At 32.9% G+C, this 18,937-nt stretch overlaps 2 protein-coding genes across 3 annotated transcripts; one reads left to right on the top strand and one right to left on the bottom strand.

Moving 5' to 3' along the window:
* The first annotated feature begins 137 nt into the window (after positions 1 to 137).
* Positions 138 to 4,331, top strand: LOC133695135 (pectin acetylesterase 12-like). Its single transcript, XM_062116973.1, has 12 exons — positions 138 to 523; positions 1,280 to 1,362; positions 1,889 to 2,018; positions 2,115 to 2,188; positions 2,355 to 2,441; positions 2,529 to 2,653; positions 2,764 to 2,824; positions 2,934 to 2,987; positions 3,095 to 3,172; positions 3,323 to 3,428; positions 3,516 to 3,661; positions 3,859 to 4,331. Exons 1-12 carry the CDS (start codon positions 316 to 318, stop codon positions 3,964 to 3,966), a joined length of 1,260 nt encoding a protein of 419 aa, XP_061972957.1. The 5' UTR covers positions 138 to 315; the 3' UTR covers positions 3,967 to 4,331.
* Positions 4,332 to 12,557: 8,226 nt separating this feature from the next.
* Positions 12,558 to 14,665, bottom strand: LOC133694771 (transcription factor MYB61-like). 2 transcript variants are annotated; one of them, XM_062116461.1, is made up of 3 exons: positions 14,262 to 14,665; positions 14,014 to 14,143; positions 12,558 to 13,905 (listed from the first exon to the last, which is right to left on the bottom strand). In XM_062116461.1, exons 1-3 carry the CDS (start codon positions 14,392 to 14,394, stop codon positions 12,843 to 12,845), a joined length of 1,326 nt encoding a protein of 441 aa, XP_061972445.1. In that variant the 5' UTR covers positions 14,395 to 14,665; the 3' UTR covers positions 12,558 to 12,842. The 2 variants fall into 2 exon arrangements, with proteins under 2 accessions (XP_061972445.1, XP_061972446.1); XM_062116462.1 differs by having other exon boundaries at positions 14,014 to 14,135.
* Positions 14,666 to 18,937: the final 4,272 nt, after the last annotated feature.

Genomic DNA, 18,937 nt, shown 5'->3' with positions numbered 1-18,937 from the left:
TTTTATATTTTTAAATATTTTTTTTTTAAATCAGCTACTACTATTATAAATCCTACCTAAACTTTAAAAAGAATAAGCTAATATCTCTTCTCAGTAATTTAAATAAATAAAAATGCTCTTAATGAAATTGACAGATTATCCATTTTAAGCACTCCTTACTATCTAGTATAAGACTAGCACCTCATTATCCTATAGCAAGCTATCCCTTCCCAAAGTTTTCACCACCACCTTTCCTCTTTCCTCCTTCCTTCCTTCTGTTTTTTGGGTTTTCAGGATTTGTTCAGGTGAAAAGAGCCCAGAAAAACAGGAAGAAAAATGAAGTTTTTCAGCTTCTGGACTGCGGCTGTTGCTGTTTGTCTTTTTGGGGTATGGGTGGTGGATGGGTTCTTGGAGATGAATGAAGAAGAGATATTTTACACTGAAGCTAATGCTTCTTATTACATTGAATCTAAAGCTTATAATCCCAATAATGCTTTGTTGGTTGGCCTTACTCTTATCAAATCAGCTGCTGCTAAAGGAGCAGGTAATTTTTTACTCGTAAAGATCCCTTCTTTTCCTTTTGAGAATGCCATTAAGATTCCTTTCTTCTTCTTCTCCTTCTTCTTATCATTTCCTTCAAAACCAAGAGAAAGTGTTAAATGCTGCTCTTTATTTTCCCACGTCTTATTACTGATATTGCTTTGACTGAACTCTCTGTAGATTGTCAGATTCCATTTTATTGATTTCTTGCTTTTGGTTCCTGTGTTCTTCAATTATTTGGATTTGTTTCTTTCTTCCTTGCACACACACACATAACAGAGAGGCATCTATTATGTTTTCTTTGTTATTCTCAGTTTCTGTGGGCAGAAGGAGACGTTTTTTTTCCATCCTCTGTTGTTTTATTCCATTTTTTAACTTATTTTCACAACAATAGCAAGGAAATAATCAGTTTATTTTTTCAAACTTTTAATTGATTCATTTAATTTTTTTATCAGCTTACTTGTCTGCCTCAATTACTGTATATCTGTTTGTTTTTTCAAACTTTTAATTGATTCAATTAATTTTGTATCAGTTTATTTGACTCAATTAATGTGTCTCAATTTTATTTTATTTTTCATTTTTGTTTGGTCTTTTTTGTTGATATTCCCTCAATCTTGCATTCAAATTTATTCAAGAAAAGTTGCTGTCAGTTTTTAATAGCTGTGACTCTTTTTTTGTTGGTATTGTTGTTGTTTCAATGTATCTTGCAATGATGTTTTGTCTCATATCCTGTCCTAATTAGCATTTGTCAATCTTGCAGTCTGTTTGGATGGAACATTGCCTGGATACCATTGGCATCGTGGGTATGGTTCAGGAGCAAATAGTTGGCTTATTCAATTGGAGGTTTGTGATTTTTATTTTTTTTGAAATTATGTAACTTCGTAGTCTCTAGCTTTTGCCTGATTTTTCTTGCATAAGCTAAAAGTCATAATTTGTGGTCTATATTGTCAACTGTCTGGTTACTTGTTTTGGCTCTGAGCTAATTCTCATCATATGTGTCAATGGATAATTATGTCTCTTGTTACTGGACGTTGGACATTTTGAAAAACTATGGATTTACAGGATGACAGCGAGGTTAATGGATATTGCTTGGAAAAGTAGAATAAAATAGTTACCTACATGAAAGAGCATAAATGATTTTTGCTGCATTTGGTACTTGGATTAAGCATATCTATCTGAAGCTCTTGATATAGGACTGTGGGACACAAATATATAGAATTTTACGAGGTTTAGTTTTACAACGATTGGCTTAAATTTTCTGTGCGCGCGCGCTGCCTTAGGCTACTTGGTCAGCTGGTTATGCAAGTTTCACTGCCCAGTTGACATTGTTCTGGATTGAGATCTTGACTTTGTTGAACATCTTGTATAGGGAGGAGGATGGTGTAATTCTGTTAGAGCTTGTGTTTACCGAAAAACAACTCGGCGAGGCTCATCTAACTATATGGAAAAGCAGTTGGCATTCACTGGAATACTGAGCAATAAAGCTGTAGAAAATCCTGGTTTAGTCTTAAATCCTAAATACTTTCAAATACCTCTCTTTATTTGTCTCCTTTGGCCTTGGATATCTTGAATACTATTGACAAGGGGTTTTGCAGATTTTTTCAACTGGAACAGAGTAAAACTTCGATACTGTGATGGTGCCTCTTTTACAGGGGACAGTGAACACAAGGTTGGAATCTTGCCATTCACTATTGTAATTTGGATCCTAATTATTATTTGAATTTAACACCTTTTCCATCTTTATGATTTGATTGAAAACTTTTGAACTAGCATCATGAAATTTATGACTAGTTATATGCGAGCTCACATGTTAAAACCAAATGATTTTGTTTTAGGCTGCACAACTTCAATTTAGAGGACAACGTATATGGTCAGCTGCAATGGAAGATTTAATGTCTAAGGGGATGCGCTATGCCAATCAGGTTTTATATCTTGTCAGCTTTCAATTTCCTTATCTCTATCTTTTCTTCTTGATTCTTGGTGCAATAATTTTGCTACTTGCACTTCAGGCTCTTCTTTCTGGCTGCTCTGCTGGGGGTCTAGCTTCCATTTTACACTGTGATGAGTTTAGAAACTTCTTTCCGAGAAAAACTAGAGTGAAATGCCTGAGTGATGCTGGTTTATTCCTTGATGCGTAATTGCTTGATATCTTGATCCTCTCTTGTTTCCCTCCCTTTCTAAGAATTGATGCCTCTTGGCTTAGAACCTCACTTATCAATTCTCCTCTTGTTTTGGAAATTGCAGAGTTGATGTTTCTGGTGGGCGAACGTTAAGAAACTTATATGGTGGTGTTGTGGGATTGCAGGTAGTATATTGATGTCAAAATTTAGTAATTTAGCCATATTAGTAGTTTGAAGGTTTTGAGTGATGCTTTTACTGCATGCTAATTGTGGTGTTTTTCATGCTTCTCACAGGGGGTGCAGAATAACCTTCCACGCATATGCATCAACCACCTTGATCCAACTTCGGTAATTATCTCTTTTACCATTCTCTTTTCTCCGGTATCCATCTAATTTGAATGTATAGCGTTAATCTGGAACTCATCTATCTTGCTGTGATTTCCTTGTTATTTCAGTGCTTCTTCCCTCAAAATGTAATTGGCAATGTTAAAACCCCACTTTTCATTCTCAACGCAGCTTATGATTCATGGCAGGTAACAATCCTTTCCTGTAAATGTAAGAATGCGTGAATCTTTTATTGTTGGTGGACTCCTCCCTGACTAGTAAACTAAACAAGTTTAACTTATTAAGGGGAGGGTTTTGTAATAAGATCACTGAAACTCTTATTTACCATGTGAATTCAGATCCAGTCCAGCTTAGCCCCACCATCTGCAGATCCTGCTGGCTATTGGAGTAATTGCAGAAAGGACCACTCAAAATGTTCTGCATCCCAAATCCAGTTTTTGCAAGGTAATTTTATTTTTATTAATATAGGGTGCAAAATATAACAGATTCAGTATGCTTATTTGGCCATTTTCATGTTTTTCTTTGGTACAGGATTCAGAAATCAAATGTTGAATGCGATAAAAGGCTTTTCAAGGTCTAGACAGAATGGCTTGTTTATAAATTCATGTTTTGCTCATTGCCAATCAGAGAGGCAAGATACATGGTTTGCCGATAATTCCCCCGTACTTGGGAACAAGGTATGTCTAATCAAACCTCATAATTACTCATTAAGGTTGCTTTAATTGTCAAAAGAGAAATCAAACTCTGGTTGTGTAGCTCTTTTCTTGGGGTTTCTGGTTGAATTTCAAATTTCATTATTTCCAGTCCAGTTAAATTCATTTCTCACATCATCTTAGTTTTGAAATATCTAACTTATCTGGTTGACAATGTGCAGCCAATTGCACTTGCTGTTGGAGATTGGTATTTCGACCGGTCGGGCGAGAAGGCTATTGACTGCCCCTACCCCTGTGACAGCAGTTGCCACAATCTGGTTTTCAGATGAGCCAAACTTTTTATCAATTTGCTCATCTTTACATAGAGTCTTCTTACTAGATTCAACTTTATATATCCTCATTGTTACTGTGATAGAACTATGCAATTCAATGAAATTTGGTAGAGAAGACAATAAGAAGGAAGGTTGCTGAGAAATGCAAATTTATCTGGAAGCCCTTTGTATTGCTGGAGCACATCTTGTGCATCCAAATTACTAGATATTCAATTTAAATTGTAATCTATTAATTTTTATTATCAATCAGTAAGTCCATATTTTGGTGCTGATGCTTTTGACAATGTGTTTGAAAGGGGACGGCCAACATCTCCCTTTCCTCTTTCGACTAAAATAAAATTCAGCTGCTCCATCTTCATATATGCTAGTTGTCTTATTATGCACTTATTTATTTATATGTTTTCTGTTCTATTTTTTTTTCTGGGAATAGTTCAATATTTAATAGTTTGTCTCGATGGAATGCATAGAACTCGTGTATTTGTGATCAGAAATTTACAATTAAAACATAGTTAAAAATTAGAAATCAAAGAGAAATCTCATTCAATCTACTCTATAAAGGCAACAAACAAAATGCTTCTGAAACTAAAAGGAAAAAGGTGGGTTCTGAAAGGTGTTTGATATTTTGTTTCTAACCTTTTGCTTGCTGAAACCTCAATGCATCTTGGCTGTTCATACTCTTTTGGAAGAACTTAATAAGGTGTCTAATCGCTGTAAAATAATTAATAAAGAATCAAATCAGAACTCCTTGAGTCAGAGAATGAGATGCTAATACTCCAAGCTTCTATTTCTGACTTTCAATCGGACTCTGCTGTAACTTTGAAAATCTTTGATTCTCATCAGGAAGTATCAATTACTTTATAAAAAGATAAATATAAGGAAAATAGAGAATTTTTAGCTTTGATAGAGACATTTTTATGAGATATTTTCTCTTTAATGCTTGTCTATCTCTCTCCTTTTTCTTTTTTCTTTTTTAATTACGTTGATTAACTAATAATATTTACACCGGAAATAATATAAAATTTATAGTATAGACTAAACCTAATACTTTTGATTATTAGGATGAGGCGTTTTCTGATGACATGCGAAGGAGTTCTGTCAATGAGTTCTTTTCTTTCTCTTTCTTTTTCCTTTTTCTCCCCCCGGAAAACTGTGTTTGTCATTGTAATAATAATAATAATAATAATTAGCTATTTGTTTGGCAAGTTCAATTAGGTTTTCATATTTTTTATTGTAATGTATTAGCTCTTAAATTATTTATTAAGGTAATTTGTTTTTTTAATTTCATCTCTTAATATTTTATTTTTATATTAGACTTGATCCTCACTTTTTTAATTGCAATGTATTTAGTTTTGAATCATTTATTAAGTTAATTAATTTTTTGATTTTATCCCTTTACACTTTGTTTTTATATTAGATTCAGTCCTCATTTTTTAATTATGTTGTTTTTTGTCTTAAATCTTTTATTGAATTGATTTGTCTTCGGATTTCATCATTTGATATTTTATTTTTATATCAAATATGATCCTTATTTTATTTTTATTATTTTTAGTTGTTCTTATCTTTTTTTTAATCGGAATTATTTTCCAATGTCACCCCTTATGAATTGGTTTTATTTTCTTTTTGTGTCAAATTTGGTTATCTTTCTTTTCAAATCTATATTTTTTTAAATCATTTTTTTAATTTGTTTTTTCAAGTTTATTCCTAATTATTTTTGTTGGTTTAGAATTTTAAATTGTTATCCTTTTAGGTTTGTCTTTTACGTTGTGATACGACCTTATAATCCATGTCGCAAGTTCTGAAGGTTGGACTTGGTTGGTTTCAATCATTTTTAATTACTTTTAAAAAGTTCATCATTTTAAAAATTTCATCCATTATCATTGAGTTCTTTGGAAATGAGGTTTTTTTTTTTGTTTTGGATTCTTTTATGAGTTTGATTTCGCTTTTCAATTCAATATTTTTTAATATTTAAGGTTTAATGCTCAATGTTTTAATTTTTAATTTTGATTTTTAGTCTTTTTATTATTTTTAATTTGTTTTCAATTTCATCCTTAGATTCATAATCTTGATTTTCTATTTTAAAAAAATTCAGCTCTCATTCTCTCTCTTTCTCTTGATATTTATTTTTTGTTTTCAATTCATTTGTTAATTTGATTTTTTTTTCAATTTTGTCCTTCAATTCAAAATTTTAGTTTATCCTTTTCATTTTTTTTTCAAATGAGATTCTTATTCTCTTAATTGCTATTTATTTATTTTTTATTTCATCATTCAACATTTCATTTATTAGGATTTGGTCTCCTTGTTTTTTCCCATTGTTTCTAGGCCTCATCCAAGAGTCAATCCGAGATAATTATCAAGTCACGGGTCGAATGAGTTGGTTCGAGTTAACCCAAACCAATCAAAATCTTTTTGTATTATAAAAAAGTCAAAATGATACCATTTTTTTAGAAAGAAAAATAGTAAATGGGTTTTGACTCTGTTTTGGTTGGATTGTCCTTGAGTTAATCAAAACATTGGTTAACCCAGGTTTCTAATCGTATTACACTTGATCAATTCTCCCCCGATTTCTTTTGAAACTTAGATAGGTCTAAACCAAGGGTCAACTGAGACATGGGTTAATTCGTCAGGTCGAGCCAAATTTTTAAATAGTTGCTTTTCAAATACGATGCTTCCAGTTTAGTCACTGCCTGAGGTCATGAGTTTGAAAAGTTAACACGGGTTAATGTCATTTTCTTTTCCAATTACATCCTTCGAAGTTGTTCATTTTAAAAAATGAACTTCGTTATTGTTTTCAGTTTTTTTTAAATCAGGTTATCGCTATCTCATGATCCAAGTGAGAGGTTTATCTTAGTGATCCGTATTTTTTTAGAAGTCATTTTTTTATATCTTTTTTTATTTTGTTCTTCAAAATTCAAGTCTTTTTAAAATTAAATCTTTTTTCATGTTTTTTCTTCTATTGGATTATCCTAACTGCATGATACTACTTGCGGCTTTTGACAACCTTACTTGGTTTTCTGGTGCTTTATTTTTTAATACCCCTTTTCATTGATTTTCTCCTGATTTTATTCTTTTATAGTTTGATTCCTAGGGTTTGACAATTTTTTTTAGTCTTCTTTTTATCATGTCGAGTTGTTAGTTTTTTTTTTCTTTAAAATACAATAACAATACTTTAACATTGTTTTTTCACATTGCAAAGAAATTGACCCGGCCCACGAGTAAGTGCGGGACATCAATCTATAGATGAACCACATCAAAAACCCATTAAAAAAGAGCAATCCTATATTCCTAATCAATTTGTAGTGTAAAGCCGTGGAGAAGGAAAGCAGGCTATTGCACACGGCTTGTCTACAATTGCTCACCTAACGCGACGGCTTATTTCCGATTTTAGTTTCTTGTAAAGAGACTGTGTACTATTATTTAATATAACTGAAAAGGAAATATTTTGGTCAGAGTAATGTTTTGACAGGGTTAGTGCTTAAAGAATAGTCGAGGAGATAGAGAGAGAAATTGAGCTGAGTTTAATCTTAGCATTCTTTGAATATACTGGATCAAGTATGCTGATGCTTTTTGGCCATTGAGGGGGATTTCGAGACATACCCTTTTTCTTAGAGGCTGTTGGGCTTTAATTTCTACAGCTTCCAGGTTCTTGAAAAAAGCAGCCCTCGTATCATTGGAATACATTTTCAGACCTTAGCAATACCACGCCTGTTGTTTTTTCTTTAATTTCCAGCAACCAAATTGATGCCATTTGCTTCTGCTTTTGTATTCTAGCAGAGAAAAATGTTCTATTTTTTAATTTTTCTATTAATCATGCTGATATCATGTTCCCCATTGACAATTTCAGTAATAATTCCTGTGTATCAGGTCCATATCAGATTCTCAGCTCAAACATAGCAGATTTGAGGATCAGCAGGCATGATTGTGATAGGATCCCTAATCATTAATCTTTTGACCATGAAGGTGATGAATAATGTGGGGCTTAAATCAACAGATTACTTGGTAATACCAGAACAACATGAATAGAAGTTGAAGGACCAACAACGTAAATATTATGGAACCAACAACCTCAAAAAAACATCAGCAGAATGGAGCAAACTAGCCCCAAATTGATACTTGCTAAGCTAAATAAGATCGTTAAATCCTAGACTAACAGCTTCCATTGTGGGCTATCAACCATGTTCATACCATTCTCTCGTAAGATTTGATTTCAGGCCTCTATGTTCGTTTCATTGCAAATGCTACAACATTCATCTACACCACATCTTCTACTTGTTTCTCTGTCGAAATATTTTCCCTGTTTCGTGCAAGTATATCTTTCATGTGTAAGAAAAATCCCATATGATATTAATTTGATAAGATAAAACTATTTTATGTAGAATCATCATTGTCATAATCATCAACATCGTCACAGCATCATCATTTGTGTTCATTTTCGCCTACAAGTCATTAAAAAATCGATTCTTCTTCTTATTATATATATAGATTATATTTCAATAAAAAGCAAGATTCCACAGCATTATGATTTTCTATTGCTGGACATTATAAACAAACTAAACAAGTTGGTGAAACCTTTCTGCCTTGCCATTCTCTCCGTCTGGCATTGCATCACAAGACTTTCTTGTGTGTTCTTTCTGCACCCATGATTGTAGGGCCCTAACAAAAGAACCAATAATTTGGCTCACATGCGTTTGAGGTGAATATATATTCACACAATATATAAGTGGCGATTTCTTGCAATGAAAGAAGAGATTTCGAACATAGTTTATTGAAGGAAACTATTTGTTTAGGATGTCTGCACATGGACAGACATGAACCTTCTTGTCGCACGCATGAGAGAAATGAATGGTAACCCACTATTCCTTCATTTTTATATCAGGCAGAGACCAGAAGGGCAGAAGCTTAATCTATATGGGACAAGTTTATAATCAATTTTAATGTCTTTTTCTAATGGTAAGAGACGTTCAAGTGGAAAAATAAATATATTTTTTTAGTTATTTTTTTTCTTATTCAATTTAAGAATTTGATGCAGCCGAACCTATCAAGAAAAAAGGAAGCACAAAGAAAGATAGGTTTTTTTTAAAAAAAAGAGTCGACAACTAGAGTGATATTTCTTTCTAATATAGTTCATCTCTAAAAGGTTGATAATACTTTAAATAGGTCAATCATTAGCCTTCATAAGGGAAAAAAATCATAAATTCTAAATTCTAAATCAAATATGAAAAATAATATAAAATTCAATATTAAACTGGAAATCCAAAAATAAAAAGAAAAATAATGTGAAATTTGTTGAAACAACATCTTTCTAAACCTAATTTGCAGTACTTCCCAACCTCAATTGATTACAATAAATTGACCATTTAGAAAACCGAACTTATAAAATCTTTTAACTGAATTGAATTTGAGTTTGATTCAACAATCAAATCAAAAGTTATATATTTTTATTAGACTAATTGTTTAATGCGACTAGATATCTTTTTGAACTTATCTCTATCTCATTAATCTACATGTAAGTATACTAGACTTCCTACATGATCCATTGATAGCAGATCCATAATTGATTATTCATAACCATCAAATTCTTTAGACATGCCTACATTAGAATCAAATTCTTTAGACATGCCTACATTAGAATCCTAATGTTAATAAGATTCTATGTTAATAATTATTTATTAAGGTTTTTTTTGTTAGAAATGTCAATTGATGCGATCAAATATTTTTTTGTTTAATTTTGTTCTAGCAATCCATTAATGAGTTTCCTAAACTTTTTATGCGATCTAACTAAATCTATAACTGACTGTTCAGAATCATCAAATCCATTAGATCCAACGAGTACATGGGAATCCTATATTAATAAGATCTTACATTAAACTTATAATTATTTACTAGGATTTTTTTTCATTAGATCTAGTACAAACTAGCCCATGGGCTCGCGGTGGAGAAATTTTTTAAAATATAAAAAAAGTTAAGAGCACGAAGAATTTTTTATTTGTTTATTCAATCTGACTTAATGAGTTAATTTTGAAACCTCATAACCTAACTATTTGCTTAACTCAAGTTTCAAACTAAATCGCACAGGAGTTAGCCCCAATTAAATTGCTTGATTTCATGGATTAAAATGCAATCTTGATAATTAGTAAAAATATACTTTAACTTTTGACAAAATTTTAAGATGATAACTTTTTTAACAAAAATTATTGAGACAATGATATATTGAATCGATCTCAGTTTCCCAACGAACCATATTATGGACTCCATTGAGTTTACTAATATGTTTTTTATAAAATATTTTTTAATTATATGATAAAAATATATGGTAACAAAATTGAGCATCAATCTAAAAATAAAAACTTATTTGAGACAATGATAACCTTGTAAAAAATAAAAAATAAAAATAAATCATGCAGTTTATTTTTTAACCAATCCAATATTAAAGGATAAAATTGAGAAAAAACAATTAACGAATAAAACACTAACCTAACACCATAGTTATCATATCCGACCTGGAGGTTGACCCGATAAATCTTGGTCAGCCTGGAAAAATTAAAAATAAACGGGGTTTTAATTTATCACAATAAAAATTTAAGAAATAATTCATGTGAATGTAGATTATAAGTTTTGTAAATAACAAAATTTAAAAGATTATTTTATTTCATATTGAAAAGATATTATCTTCTTCTTTTAAGTTAAAGTATTTAAACCAAATTGGTTTTTTATTCCATATTGAAAAAACACAACGTTTTCTTATAAACATAGACTATACGTATTAATAGGCTTGCAATCTCACATTGAAAAAATAAAAATTTCTTCTAGTATTTATATAGTAAACTTTGATAAGGGTTGGTAACCAACAAAAAAAAAGAAAAAGATGGTAGGCTTATGCACATAAGGTTGGGTTGAGCTTGTAAAAAACTATTGATTCTCCCATCCTACGCGCGTTAGGCAACACCTATACTATATGTACATTACCTTTTATCTTCCTTGATAATCTATTATATTTCGCATGCATCCCCTCTTAGCTATTCATTGATCATTTTCCTGTTAATTGATTTATTCAACATATAAATTTGAACACGTCGTCCATGTTACTCTTATTTTACATTTCAATCCTTTATCTTTTAATTCAATCCTCACAAAATAAAACATCGAATTAGACTCTAATATGAGTTCAATTATGCTAAAACAAAATTTGAGGATCAAATTAAAAATTTTTAAGAATTACATTATTGTAATTCACAGTAAAATATGAGAGAGTGAACAATAATTTATGTACAGTAAAAACACCACGTCATTTAGCTTAATGGAGCATAGTATTATTAGTTTTATTTTTCAGGAGATTTTCAATATTTTAATAAATTAATAAAGAGATTGGTTTTTTTTTGAGACATCTAGATTGTTCTCAAGTTTTTTTTTCATACAACCCCTTCCTGATTTTCTTTTCAATCCTAATTAATCTAGTTTCTGGCTTCGTTACTTAATCTAGTTTCCAGCTGCGTCACTTTCTCTATGCATTCAATTGTAATTTTGTTAGAGCTAGCTAGCTAGATAACACTTGCATGGTAAAAATCAGGGGCAAGCACACATATAACATTCATTCCCCGCAGGCTGCAGCTGAATTAAAAACGGTGGGAACTCAAACTTTGTTGATGATGATGACAAGCACTAAGAGTAACATGGCAGTTCAATTCACTTGGGCACTGGTTTTCATTCTTATTACTGTTAATCCTACGTATCATAACTCCACATCTTTACACTGTTAATTTCATCCTAGGAAACAAAAATCATAAAGCTACTTTTTGCTTTTTAATCTCTTCTATGCCCCATGCGTAATTTACCACACACAGATATAATACATATGCAGTGCATGCTGTCATTCAATTGGTGAATTTGTCACCAGCTGACTTTGTAATCCTTCGTTTTCTTACCTCTTACTCCTCTTTTAGCCACAGAACACCTTTTTTTTTTCCCCTTGGTCCAACAGGGTGTGCCAGAAAAGGCTAAAGGAAATTCCTATTCATTCTCTCTTAAAATTTCAGCATCAGTACTACTAGATTCCCATAGAGGGACCCCTTTTACTATTCATCACGGAAGAAGTAAGAGTATAGGCCCACACCGATCGAGGACATTGAAGACTGGGCGTCCTAATGTGATCAATGGTGTAGATTTTGTCACCTCACCTTTCACTGTTCATTTAAATATCCACTTTGCTTTGAAACTGAATTGGAAGATTCTTGCTCAGCCATTTCCTCCTGTTATATATATATATATATATATATATATATATGCCTTCATTACTTACTTGGGTTGTAATATTTAAGCATGTCGAGGCCCTTTTTGATGAGGTAATTCAGTTTGTTGTCTTCAACGATTGTCTTCAACTTGAAGGCTGTCAAAAAAGTGAAAACCATCCCCATCTGTTGGAGACAGTGATAGACAACCATTTAAGATAAATGGCCCCTTGAATTTTGCATTAGAAAAGCACAGATGTGAAAAGGCGAGGTAAAGGTAGTACTGATTATTGTCAAAAAGCAAAAAAAAAAAAAGATTCATTTTGAAATAAAGCTATGGAATGCTTACAGATACAAACACAAGAGTTGAAGATTGAAAATCTCACCAAGCCTTATTAAGAAAATTTCTACAGTATTTTATCAAAGACAATGACACCATGAGCTTGGTTCCTTCCCAGATATTTCTACAGTAAACCAGAGGCTGAAGAATCTTGTATCAGACACATTTACAAAAAATCAAAAGATGTCACTCTATAGCACACACCTGTAGCCAGAAGATAATCTATTTCCAATATTCCATCTCAAACTGAAAACTTCTGTAATAATAATTGAACTAAATAGACTCTGCACATGCTGAAAAAAATATATAGTCTAAAGGGATTGTCCAAAAGCCACAGCAAGTCTTTGCAGATCCTTGGTATAGATGTCTGCTGGCTGTGAAGCTTGTTGATGCTGGTTCGGTAACCAACTAGCACTTGACCCTTCTGCTATGAAGTGTGTTTCTGGTTTCACTTCACTGTACACATGTTGAGATGTTTGGTTTTGTATTGTGCTTCCAAGAAAGAATGTGGTGTTAAGATATTCAGACCATTTGATGTCTTCAGCTGTGTCGTTTTCGAGTGACCGAAGGTGAGATTCCTCGCCGGATTTCCCACAATCAGCTAACCCCCATGAGAAGGCGCTGCTCTCGTAGAAATTGGTGTTGCTTTGCAATTCAATACTGCTACTGCTTCCATTGCTTCCACTTCCATTGTTGCTGAAGCTACTTGCTTCCCAGTTCTGAACCCCATTGACATCACAAGAGCCTACAGAAGGATTATGATCAGATGGAAGACTAACAGAAGGCTTTACACGTATTGGAGTTTGGAACATAGAGGTTGACACAGATGGGAGAATAGTCAGTGGTGTCATACAAGAATTGAACTCATGAGAAATCATCGCAGAAGAGGAATTTGGATTGAAGCAGAGAGTGGTATTTGGATTCATTGAGAGGCCTATACTAGGTTTGTAATCCAACTTCTGGAAAGGAAAATACCCCATCAAATCAGAAGGCCTGCAACTGGCAGGGGAGCTTTCATGGGAGGTACCAAACCTATCCAGGAAGAATTCCTTTGTCGGTGGTGTATTTGTCATGTTGCTGCTACTGCTATTCCTGTCTTTACTGTTGTTGATCTTTGGGCTGGAAGAAATTGCAGGTGGTTGTAAAGTAGCTGCCTCAATGAGGTTCAGTTCATTTGATACATTAGAAACTTTCTCATTGCTCTTGTCAGCTGTAGGCTGCTGTCTCTCTTTACAATTCTCAACTTCAGAGAGAGGTTTGTGAGTGTTGGGGTCAATGCCTCTCTGCCTCAGCTTCTTCTTAATGCAGGAGTTCCATAAATTCTTTATCTCATTATCAGTTCTTCCAGGTAACTGGGCTGCAATCTGAGACCATCTGATCAAGTAGGTAGCAATAAGCAGTCAATATATGATTAAAACACTTAAGTTTGAAACGAAGTCTAATTAAGAGTGAATTTATAAAGTTAATATAAATATAAACTACCTATTGCCAAGAACTGCATGGAGTTCAATTATCAAGTTTTCTTCCTGCTGTGAAAATGCTCCTCTCTTCAAATCAGGCCTCAAGTAGTTAATCCATCTTAACCTGCAGCTCTTTCCACACCTCTGCAAATCTACCAATATATACATGTACATAAATCATTCATGTAAATTGGAAGATGTTTACAGGAGTGATAAAACTAGCATTCTGACACCATTTACCCTGCATTATAATTAACAAAAAAAGGGTACCTGCTTGTTTAGGGACAGAGCTCCAACAGCCATGTCCATGCTTAGTAATATAATTCAGAAGTTTCTCATCTTCCTCAGGAGACCACAGGCCTTTTCTTAACTTCTGCTTGTAACAGCAAGAATGCCTCCCCATGTGGAGTGCAACAAAACCTGCAATGCAGTGCTGGCAAATGAACTTTTTAAAAGTGGCAAAGTATTGTGTCAGCAACAGGAGGAGAGCTGGGGCTTTGAAATGGATTCTAGGAAGTGGGGAAGTGATTGGAATATGGGATGAAAGAGAGAGATAGAGAATAGAGAGATGAGAAGAAAATGAAGTGGCAGCCTGGTAGGGAATCAAAATTAATAGGAGGAGGCTCTAAGAGAAAAGTCACATTCAAGAGGTTGATTGAAGATCGTGGCTTCAGATTTATACATGGTTTTCCTGAGTTATATGCTGTCCTCTTGGACGGTCCATGTCAGGATGTGGGACCACTATAGGGCATGGACGGTCCTGATCCTACTGCTGTCATTTAGCAGATGATGAAACAAGGGCATGGGAAAATGGGGTGCCAATGCAAATTTGAGTATTTAAGACTTGTGCTGAGGACTGGTGGGACTCTTCTCTTACCAGATACTTGTAAGAAACTGGCAAGCTCAGAAGCCCAAGTAAAAAGTTTTTGGTGATGCAGACATGTATATACACAACTGCTTTTATTTATTTACAATGGATTGGATATGATGTGATGGGAATGGATGAGATGTAACTAAACTAATCATGGTAACTCCTCTTTTTCTTTTTTTTTAATTTAATGTTACCATGTCTAGGAATATATATGAAAACTTGTTTTTTATTTATTTTGTAAGTTAAAATTTATCTTATAATAATTTTAATTAAATGTATATTTTTTAACATTTATTCTTTTTAAATTTATTTTTTAAAACCACAACTATAAATGCTAATACAATATCAAACATACATTTAATTTATGTTTGATATCATAGTAGTTTTAAGATTATAAATTGAAAAGGTAAGTTTTTAAAAAACTATAAATTATAGTTTTTTCATAACTAAAGTTTTAAAAAAGAGTTTTTAGTAGAGTTTATAATGTATTAATTAATCAAATACGTTTAAAATTATTTTTATTACAAAAACACATCTTCCATCGGAATATATACCAAACAGAACCAGTACTCCTTTTGTACAGGTTCTAAAGCAACATGTTATTTTAACCAAGTCCACTTGAACATTCCTTTTACAAAAAAAGAAAAAGAAAGAAGTTACAATAGATGAGAAAGGGAAGGTTTTTGTAAACAAGAAACGCCTAAAATCAGTGAGAAAAAGCAAATATAGTAGCCTCATTAAATTGATGAAATGATAGCAGCAGCTAAATGTACCTCTCTCTTGGAGACTTGTTCAATAGGAAGAAAATTGCTGGATTCACTCCTGTAATCAATTCTTTATTTGCCTATGTATCATCCTTGACTAGCTAGCTAGCGATATTTTCGCATTCAGCTAAATTCCCACCCTCCCCAGTTTTCCAGGCCTTTTGAGGCAGCTCCTCCGATCTCAAGAACCTTTTGAGAAATTAAATGACAGGAGAGACTCCTTGTCTCTTAGAAAACCCTTCGAATCCAATCAACTTTCCTCATTTACATCATTCAAAACATCTTAAAATCTGAATTGCCAACAGCCTGTTCTTCTCGTGATGGGAAAAACTGCTATCTAAACACATAGCATAGCAGTGAACGGAAATTACTGGGCATGCATGAAGTCCCTTTTCGCAGATAGGACAATCACAATAATGCAGTTGTCCTCTGTAGACCATCGGATAGGAGATGATGCGCATGGGAATTAATGTAATGTATTCTTTCAGATACTATAATAAGGACAAATCTTGATGAATTATTACAAGTTACATGGTACCCTCAATATGTCAATCATTATTTATTGCCTCCTAAATCATCTCTCTTTCTTTCGACACTATATATGAGACCATATATATATATATATATATATATATATATATATATATATATATATATATATATATATAAATGGATTAGTTGGACTGACACGATTCCATAATCTCTCTCACCATTCTTTATATTTTTTTTTTGAAGGAAAAAGGAAAAGGAAAGACGTCTAAATATTAATACTGGATTAATTACCCCGTGTATAATTTATATCAATTTAACCAAATTAAAGATAAGTTAATTGATTGGATGTATATGCCTGTCATGTCCAGAGTATCATAATGATACATGATACATACATGGAAGGGGGAGAAGAAGTGCGTTTCGCATTGCCGGTTTTTGTGGTCGTCGTTTGCTTGAAAAAACAAGTTTAAACAAAACTATAAATTATAATTTTCCTCGTATTTAACTTCTTACGAGATGAAATGTAGGTTTAAACAATGAAATTTAAACAATTTTTGAAACTATAATCAGTCTGAAAACATCTCCACCGCACCGCACCGCACCGCACCACAGTACAAGTTGATGATGATGATAATAAAAAAATAATTGACAAAAAAAAAAAACTTAATTATTGGCGGCTCAGTATTTCTTAATCTGATTACATATCTCAAGCAAGTTGCAGAACATTTTTTCCTGTGTTGTCAGGCAGGAAGACAAGATATTCTCTCCAAGGGATGCTGCATGACAATGGCTTGATTAAAAAACAAAAATAATAAACAAGAAAAGGGTGATTATTATTTTACTTAAATTTTTTAATTAAACACGTTTTAGACTTTGGGAAAGAAATAGAGAACCTTCATCACCACCATAATAATGGAGTAACATATAGCCTGTCTCTGTCTCCTTCGCTCTTCTGATTGCCCCATATATGAACCATGAAGCTTCTTTAATCTCCTTGACATCTGGCACTATTGTCCTTAATCTAGACATCCCAATTGGATATATATATTATGGACGTTAATTAATTAAAATAATATGTATGAAAAGATGCCTGTAATCTCCATGTATATACCTCATAATGCCCTCTTACGCTTATCTTGTTTAAGGAACCATATGAGCTGTTTTCTGAAGTCAACCACTGCTTCACCTTTTATTTTTCTATTTCTTCTTTGTGTTGTATATATTTGCTAATCATATATATGTTGGCTTTGCTGTCATTAATCCCTATTTAATCTGGTGGGTTTGTTCACATTCCCTGCAAATTAATAATGAAGTTGTTAAGTTAAACTATATATCATATTTTTTACTCTTACTTTTGATGCATGCCTCTTTATTTTATCCACTTGCTTCAGTTCTAGGGAATGAATCCTTGTCTTTGAATGATTAGCTAGCAGCATAAAGGAATAGGAATAGGAATAGGAACAGTACAAGCAATTAATTTAATAAGTTTTATCATGAGCTTACTTTCACAGCTGCATAACTGTTCCATTATCTTTGTTTTGTATAATAATTGAGTCTCTGTTTGTTTGCTTTACGTGGTCTGCATTTTTCTTTCAACTTCATATTTAAAAATAGTTGATTAATTTTATATGCATCCACTAAAAATTAAATATATTTTTTTAAACCACAACCATAAATAAAAATTTACATGGTAACAATCAGAGATATAACCAAGTTTCTGGCTTTCTGCTAGCTAGGCATGGTCAGGTAAAAAGTTTTTTTGTTTTTTTTGTTTTTCCTGTGTTAAGGGCTAGCTTGAGGTGAGTTGAGGTAAAGGGGTGATGATCCTGTTGATGTTACTGCAATCAATCGTCGGCCACCGACGACAAGAAGTAGAACAAAAGTATCAGACATGTTTTTTAATTACAGCCATACAATAGTCAAGGATGATCTAACCCAAAAATAAGCTCTTAAGCGTTGATGTGTATTCATGTCTCACAAGTTGCTGTTTCAAGATTCCTCTGAGCTCTTAAACCGACCCTAAATGGTGCCCTTTGGTCCCTAGAGGGTTATCTTTTGCATAAACACATTAATTAGGAATCTTGTAGGAAACAGCTGTGGGACTTCACAAATAAGTGCATGTGATGTCAACTTTTTTAGGACCCGTCCCCAGACGACTAGGGTTCAATTTCAGGTACGAAGCACAACACTTGAAAACTTCAGCAGAGTAAAAGGGTTAATTTGCTATTCCTGCTGGGAATTTACTGCAGAATTAGTTTATGTGGTTGAGCATTAAGCTACCATCTGATGTTCCTTGTTCCTGAAAATCATCAAAGATTAGCTAGTATCAATAGTTTTTTTTTTTTTGTAATCAAAACAAGATGAATTCATCTTACACAAATCTTCTCCTTGGTAAATTAGTCAAATTGTAGCTAACTTTAGGCCTGCAGAAAAGAAGTCAATCTCTTGTCAATAGATTACTCTGTTTGAACCTTTAGTTACTGAGTTCAAGGTATTGGCTTGAACAATTTTTTCATCATTTAAACAAGTGTAAATCATAATAACATTCTGGTAAAACAAAGCCATAATTAGTAAGCATAATGGCCTATTTCGATGTAGCATTGATGGGAAATAGGCCAATTAAAACCCATGAAGACAAAGATTTTGAAGATAATAATCGAATGGTTATTTGAAATGGAGGGGGACACCATCCATATGCCCTTGAAAATGGAGAGCTCTTTCCTCATTATCCTTAAAGTCATCTGTTTCTAAGCAGATTCTGAGACAGACAGCTAATTGACAAGAAAGAGCAACTGTTACTCTAATAATGGAATCACACT

The sequence above is a fragment of the Populus nigra genome, chromosome 5 (assembly GCF_951802175.1).
Source record: "Populus nigra chromosome 5, ddPopNigr1.1, whole genome shotgun sequence".
NCBI lineage: Eukaryota > Viridiplantae > Streptophyta > Magnoliopsida > Malpighiales > Salicaceae > Populus > Populus nigra.
The sequence above is the reverse complement of the archived record's forward strand: the minus strand, read 5'-3'. Positions and strand labels throughout refer to the sequence as shown.